The 7,694-nt window shown below is 42.0% G+C and overlaps 1 protein-coding gene across 1 annotated transcript in view; it reads left to right on the top strand.

The window, feature by feature from the left end:
- Window positions 1-6,777: 6,777 nt before the first annotated feature.
- Window positions 6,778-7,694, top strand: part of ccdc146 (coiled-coil domain containing 146) — a 47,171-nt gene continuing 46,254 nt past the window's right edge. The window contains exons 1-2 of the mRNA XM_037460795.2: window positions 6,778-6,905; window positions 7,417-7,592. Of these exons, the coding sequence (XP_037316692.2) occupies window position 6,905; window positions 7,417-7,592 (177 nt within the window). The 5' untranslated portion in view covers window positions 6,778-6,904. The remainder of the gene's footprint in view (window positions 6,906-7,416; window positions 7,593-7,694) is intronic.

The raw sequence follows: 7,694 nt of genomic DNA, 5'->3' as shown, positions 1-7,694 counted from the left end.
AAATGAAAATAATCCTTGATCAAAAAATCCTGTTAGGATGCCACAATTTAGTGTTTGAGGCGGTGTGGCGAGTCTCACTATGTTCAATTAAGTTTACCAACACGCAGAAATGCACCAACGCAGACTTGTGCAGACAGTAACATTTTACAATGTCTCAACGTCTGGCCACAAACAACAATATAGTTAGCGATATAAACGATTCCATCTGTTACACTGAAGCAGTGAAACGAGATTGTTCATGGAGACATACGACAAATATGTTCAATGCTAATTTGTGCTGACAGCAAAATTTGGCGAGAGAGCTGCGTGGAATTTTTGTTTTTAGGTATAATTACAGCTGACTACATGGTTACATTTACTGCGGTAACTGCCTGTTTCAGTAAATACAAATAATGATGTTTAAACATGATGTTACCCAAAGACCTTCTGCCTGAACGCGTGCATGCTGAACTGCACAGCCATCCCACACATTCTCAAACGCGGTCCCACGCGGCTGAATGAGGGTTCAGAGGTCACAGCGAGGGCCTGAAGCTGACCACGGAGGTGCGTATCTTCAGCGCCATCCGCGGCATCTGCTCGGCCTTCCTCACCTTCACTCACCAACCGAGCGTGTGTGTGTTGAATTGTCGACTTGCTCATTTTCCATTAATGCTCACTGGTTTGCGTCATTGGGGTCATTGCCTCTGTTATGGTTTCACTTTTATCACTTTGTGTCACTATGCCGAGGTTTAAAGACCCGGCCACTAATTGTAGAGACGGGAGGATTCGAGATTGTGGGGACTGGTGCAGCTGAGGAGGGAGGGGGGGGGGGGGGGGGGGGAAGGGTTTTGTTGTGACAAAGAGAGACCAAATGAGTCATATCCCCTTTTCAGCAAACCCCTGAACTCTGAATAAAAACATCTGGACACACAGATCTATTTTTTCTTAGGAACCCTAAGATGTTTAAAGGAGCATAATTGTCTTTTAAAGATTGGAAGACGTTTGCATCTTTGTAAAGCCTCCCCCTGGCGCCCTCCTCCTCAATCTGAGCTCTCCACTCTGTAATTTTGGTTTTGGGGTGTGTGCTCCTTTCTTAGGACTAAAAAGAAGACAGTCCATACTACAGACCTGACCACAGAGGGGGGAAAACACACACAAAAGTGTGGATCTAGCATATTATGAAATAAAAATGAACTCGGCCGTCTCCAACTCTGATGTCTCCAAAACCCATGGAAAATTGTAGCCTGTCTGTGGTCTGTACATATTGTAAAGATCTTTAAAGTTTTATAGCGTCTTTGAGCTTGTTGTTTTGGCTTTTCCAACCCAAACATTTTTGGTTTCAGCTTCAACTCTGCACAGAACCTGTAGGAAGATGCGAGCGTGTTGTCTATAGAGTGTTTAGAAGTTCTTCCTGCTCACCCAAAGTGGCCCAAGTTATCTTTGTTTTATTTATTCTTTAGTTCAGTTATTGATGTAGTACAGGCCCGGGTGCTCTTTGATACCGCTCTACTGAAAAAACTCTTAATGTACCGTATGATTTCATTTAAAAAGAGGTATAATTGTATGACTTTGTGGTCGGTGGGATGAAGACACAAACCCCAGTTTTCCAATAGGAAACCTCAGCCAATATGGGTTTTGTTTTCAGCCTAATATAGCTCCTCCTGCAAAGTGAAATGTATGCTACCCCCCTGCAAGATGTTGTTGTTATTTATTATAGTGGTGTCAGGTGATGAGTTGGCCGTGCTGTGTGTGGGTCTGGGCTTTTTTGTGTGTTTGCAAATGAAGGGGAAAGATAGTGATTCATGGTGACAAAACAAGTACTGTTGAAAAGCCACAGAAGAAAAAGTAAAAGTGAGAAACGTCAGATAAAAAAAAAAAAAGATGGAGCATTTCCTAGAAAAAGACGACATTAGAAATTAGTAAATGTTCCATCTTAACCAAGGAGGGCTGCGTTTCCAAGGATGTGGACTGTGGCTGGGATGAAAGGGACGGAAGCCAGGAGGCCCTGAAGGAGTTCTCCGTGGACCTGTGGGGAACATTCACACACAAACACAGACACACGTACACACAAATGTATGTAAATGAGAGGCTATCCTCTAGATCTGGTGAACAGATGGAGTTAATTGTTTCCATCCCTCTATGAGCAAGTCTCAAAGAAATCAACTACATAGACACAGGCACACATCATAGAGCTTTTCTTTCTTTCCTCCATTTCATTCCAGAGTTACCCATTAAATAGGTTATTAACCTCGAGGATAGGTCAGCTACAGATATTTGCAGCTGATTAAATCTCCTCTGACATGGTATTTGTTTTTCTTTTATGTCTTAAAATATATTGTAAAAAGAAGTAAAAAGATATGTCCCGTTCTCGAAAACGTTCTATTGTTGTTTTTTTGGTTCAGTGTAACCCGTGATAACCACAATGGGACCAGAAATGATCCCAAAGAGACACAAAACAACTGCAGAGAAAAACAACACATCTGCGAAAAGGGGCCAAACCACCCCAAAGAGGCACAACACCAACTAATAAGAAACACACACGCGCAAAAACAATGCACAACGACAAGAAAGAGACACACAACAAACGACTAAAATATTGTGTCTTGCTCCTGTGAGGCTATGGGACATTTTGCATGTCTGTGCCCTACGTTCCATATATAATCCGTCTGTGTTTGGACCAGCATTAGCCTGGCGGGACGCTAGTTTGAAGGAATACAGAACTGTCGCCCCGGAAGTAGGTCCTCTTTGAAGGGAGAAAGATTGAGAAGGAAAACAGCTCTTGCCACAGCTGCAAAAATATAGCCGTGGTGCCGCCTGGACCAACATTAAGCTTAAACCAAACACAAAGATGTTTATGTAACTGGAGTGCACGGCAGTGGGAATCAAGTAAGAGTGACTCATCCCTTGTAACAGAGAGATTTGCTTTTGCCGCGGTGCATCGCAGTAAGACAACCTGACCCGCTGTGTTTATTTCAATTCACCACTTAAAATATCCTCACGGTGACCCGCGGGACCCATTTGAGGTACTCTAATTCGACCCCTGAATCCTTCACTGTGAAATGTGTACAGGTTTGTGGAGCGCAGTAAAATATACACGGGACTCTATCTTTTTCCTCAGTGGAAACAAGTAGGTGGTGGTAGTTTGACTCTAATCCCCCTTTGACATTTGTAGGGTGTCCTTTGATTAATTCCACCTCAAGGGTCCTGCAGGGTCACATACCTGGAATCAATTAACTTTCTGCACAAGCTTTACCACGACCTGTCAGACCTTAAAGATACGAGAGGGGTTTTAGCTGAGTCATTCCATCTGATAACAGTATGTATTTCTCTGGTTTTAGTGTTAGCGACGGTGGTCTCTCTCTTTGCCACTTTATTCAAACGTAGAATACAAGATCATCAATGTGAACAAAGACAATGATTCAGTGGATCTACTCATATTTTCATCTAGTATTATCTTTTACTTGAGGGTCTTCTCGGGGAAGTTGGATTTATGTACTCTGACTGTAACATTTTCTAGTGTCAAAGGTCACGATCAACCCACATTAGTTTCCATTTTGCAGACTGAAAAGGAACAATAGTACTGATGTGAAAAAAAGCATTCAAGCTCATAGGAAGAATCTAGTTCTGTAAAGTGTATCGTTAAAGTGTCCCTTTAACTGAAAGTGCCTCGTAAAAACTGATTGTAGCTCAAAAAACAGAAGTAAGCCCCCACTTCCTCGCAGCTTATACAGTACAAGCATGTACGTGCAGAAGTTGGCACTTTATTGGACACCAGCCCGCTGCGTGTACGGGCTGAACCGCAGCTGACTTTCACGCCACGAGTTGTGTACTTCCATTAGTATCAGGCCTTCCGAAGGAACAGACTCGGCCAGGTGTTGCTCCAGTAGGGCTGACAGGAAAACCACCCTATCAAAACAAATTAAGTATCATGTGTTATAGTGTTCATGATTATTAGGTGTGGAAAAACAATGAGGCAATAGTTAAGAGTGACGTGATATGACGCAAAATGGTCAAAAATGCAGAGATATCTTTAGGACAAAGCATTGAAGAATTGAAGAGCACATTAGAACACAACACAGTGTATTCATTGCGTAATTAAGATTAATCTTTCTCTTCAAAGATCAGGATGAGTTGAGATATTGTTTAGAAAACGGGCAGCGATGTTGCTGTGTTCACACATGGCTTTGGTTCATAATTCTTAAAAAAAGGATACTGAAAACAGAGATTGTCTTTTTTTTTTGTCCAGGAGAACCTGAGACAGTGGTGAGTCAGAGGGGTCCAAGCTGGAACGGGTCGGATGTCTCCGGTCTGCCCACTGACACACTGAAGAACAATGCCATGGATTCCCCTCAGAGGCCCTGAAGAATGACATCACACTCACACTTTGCCAAGAGCGCTTCTCAAGTTCTCAGTGATTTAGGTTTTAGGTTTTGCACTAAATTCTGATTTGATGGTGCCAAATATTTATGCAGGATGTCAACTCAGCGGCAGTCTGATCCAACAGCGGGGGGGTTGTGTGACGTTTCGTGTTTCCATCCCTCCGGTGAAATGACAGTAATCATAACATTACATACCGTTTTAATCTCTGGTTTGCCATTGTGCCTTGAAATGATAAGGGGAAGCTTTTTCCTATACATACTATTATAGAAGTGCACAAAAGATTCAAACCGGGCTTCAATAAAAAAGCTAGTTTCCAGGTTGTAAGAGACTAAAAAAATCTGTAAATAAACTCCTTCCAGATGCCTTTTCTGAAGGACAAAGTCTTTGACAAAAGACGTTGTAACAGCAGATTTTATGCATGGAAAAAAAAAACTCTGCTGGTTGTGTGTGTGTGTGTGTGTGTGTGAGGGGGGGAAGAGGGGGGGTGGGGCACATTGAGGAAGGGAATTAAGAAATGTAAAATGGCAACAGCCCCACAACCAACCGCACATCAAACAAGAGGAACCTGGAGGTGCTGGATGTTGGAAACAAAACACAACTGATGACTACAATAAAGCAATAAACAAAGGCCTGGTTCCTGCTATTAAGCCAACTATCACGTCACGTGTAGGACACACAGTTAGGACAATAAAATGACAGGCCGATGTTTAGCAGGCATAATGTTCACCATCTTAGTTCGTTGTGAAACATGCCAATGTAGCAGTAAGCCGATGCTGAGGCTGTGGTAATGTCATATGTTTAGCAGGCATTTCCTCATGAATGATGGTGGAGCTGGAAGAAAGGTAAAGAGATCACCTTGTGGTATTCTTCATGAACGGGGCGCGATTACCAAACTGAGCTCTTTAAAGTCGTGCCACTACATTGACCTCCACCCACCTCGCTATCTTTTCGATATACAGCATGCCGCTTCAACCCTGCCAAATGCCCCCCGGTGACTGTCTCAACATGCATCATCAACATCTGCTGTTGATTGTTAAACCTCACTAGAGGAAACTTGTGTGTACCCATGAAGCTGAAGTCAGCACTTTTGGTTGACATGGTGGAGCAGGGTTTTATAAAACACACAGTCAGCTGTTTTTATTGAGGCGAAGAATTAAAGCAAAACTGGAAAATACGTATTTAAGGACTATACATATGTACAGTTTAAGTATATCAATGACTGATCAATAACTGTTGGGGTCCTTCTTGTGATGGCCCATACATTTTCGTACCCCATATAGCTATAACACTTGGCATTTCTCTTTATTTAGCCAAAAGCGTCCCACACAAGAATATTCTGATTTTCGGAGGGAATTCAGTGTTCATTTTGGAAAGCTCTGCCAAGGAAATTCAAATAAAAGGCCTGGTTGATTTGATTGGCAATAACAAGGAATATTGGTAAAACTTTGTAATATATTAGGTCTACAAAATTAGTAGGTAAAAGTAAAGGCTGTCGGATTTTCCGAAGCAATTATTCTACGAGACGAAAAGCACCGTCCTTCATGCCATGTATACTGGCTTAAAATGGAAAAGAAGGAGATGGATCCTCATATAAAAAACAAAAGGTTCCATAATGAATAACCAAAGTGCATCTATAGTTTGTCAAAATAAATTGCAATCATGTTCATTTTCCTGCACACAATGATCGACTCACCCCCACAGTATTGAAAGACAACTCTGTACCAAATGGTAAGCCTCGTTTTGTGAACTTTTGTATTAAATAAATGAATAAGTAATGCTAAAAAACGCCCTTGAAAAGCAGGGACGTAAAACCCAAGGTTTTAGTAGGAATCACAGTCTCCGATAATTTATCACCATCAAAGATTCAAGGCTCACCATAATATTAAGGAGAAGGAGCTTTTTGCTTTCACCCATATTGTGTTCACAGTGCACATGTTGGGGTCGTGCACACATGCATTGCTGCAGCTGTTGCATTGAGTGAGTCACGGGTCGCCAACTGCCAGAGTGCACTGTGGGAAGAAAAAAAAAAGCGGACAGGAGAGCAGTAGTATTGCGTCATCGCCGTCCCCTCAGTTTAATCCAACTTCCCTTGAGTCCTTCCCTTCAACGTGTTCACAGTCTGCTGACCACGGATGCTGCGATGATGCGCAGTTGAAGATCACAGTTAATTGCTATTTTACGCCACCTGCTGGACAGTCACTGTAAGTATAAAACATAAAAGTCGGATAGTTTGGGAGTTTTACAATTTTAAATTTACGAGTGTATTATAAAGTGGGTCACTTTGTGGATGACTCCTACATATATCTTATTCATAAATAAGCAATGCAGAAATAATGGACTTTAGCGGACGAAATTAGGGATTTAGGATTTAGTTGCTATGGTGAGGACAACAAACCATTCAACCGGAAATAAATCAGCGACAGAGTTTCGCCAACTTTAACTCGGCGCTGCAACCTCATTCATACGTTAGGATGGTTTGACGTTTTATAAGACTAAATAAAGGACAGAGACGTGAAGACGTGTGCGAGGATTGGAGACATTCAAAAGTAAGACTTCTACACGAACTTTTAATTGACTATTTCTTCTGTTTTGCAGACGAAAACCGACAAACTGCCGTCGCTCGCAACTAAAAGTCGTAAAATAGCGCGTACAGTTTATATGAATCTGTTTACTGTGTATGTACGGTATCATCATGCCTTTATTATACGTTTTTCTGTGTCGTTTATCCAACAAAAAATACTTCAATTCCTCAAAGTTAACTTTAAATGTGTGCCTTGGCCAGCCTTTCCGGTTTGCGACTGCATCTTTTCCATCAAATTCCCATGTGATGTTAATATTTTTGGAAGTAGCCTTACTCACCTCTGAGGGAGTTGCATTGAGAGTATAGATATTGCAAAAATCCCATGATGCATGGCCTATTGCTGATGTGTCTTTAATATCCATACTAAATTACATTGCTCTGTCCATCTTCCCTCCGATCATCCAACTCTCTAAATGTGGGCATGGATGGAAGTTTGGTTGATGGACTATATCCTTTTTTTTAATGTTTTGCATTAGTGAGTCTATTCGAGGAGCAGCAGGATGCCAGGAATCCCAGAGAAGTAGAGGTTGAAGAACAGGGGGATGAGGAGAGGGGAATGGAGGGCCACCCTCCTGATGTTGCATCTCCAGAGGAGAAACCCTCTGCTAGTACAGATGTTACCGCCACCCCTTCTTTCCAGTACATAGATGAGGTAAGATGTATCTCACGAATAAAGCTCATGTTTCTTGTGAATGGCATTTCGGAACTACATTCAGTAGTGGCAGCAACAGTATAAATGAATCAACAAAACCAC

The sequence above is a fragment of the Pungitius pungitius genome, chromosome 2, assembly GCF_949316345.1.
Source record: "Pungitius pungitius chromosome 2, fPunPun2.1, whole genome shotgun sequence".
Taxonomy (NCBI): Eukaryota; Metazoa; Chordata; class Actinopteri; order Perciformes; family Gasterosteidae; genus Pungitius; species Pungitius pungitius.
Note: the sequence above shows the minus strand (reverse complement) of the source record. Positions and strands in the feature narration are given on the sequence as shown.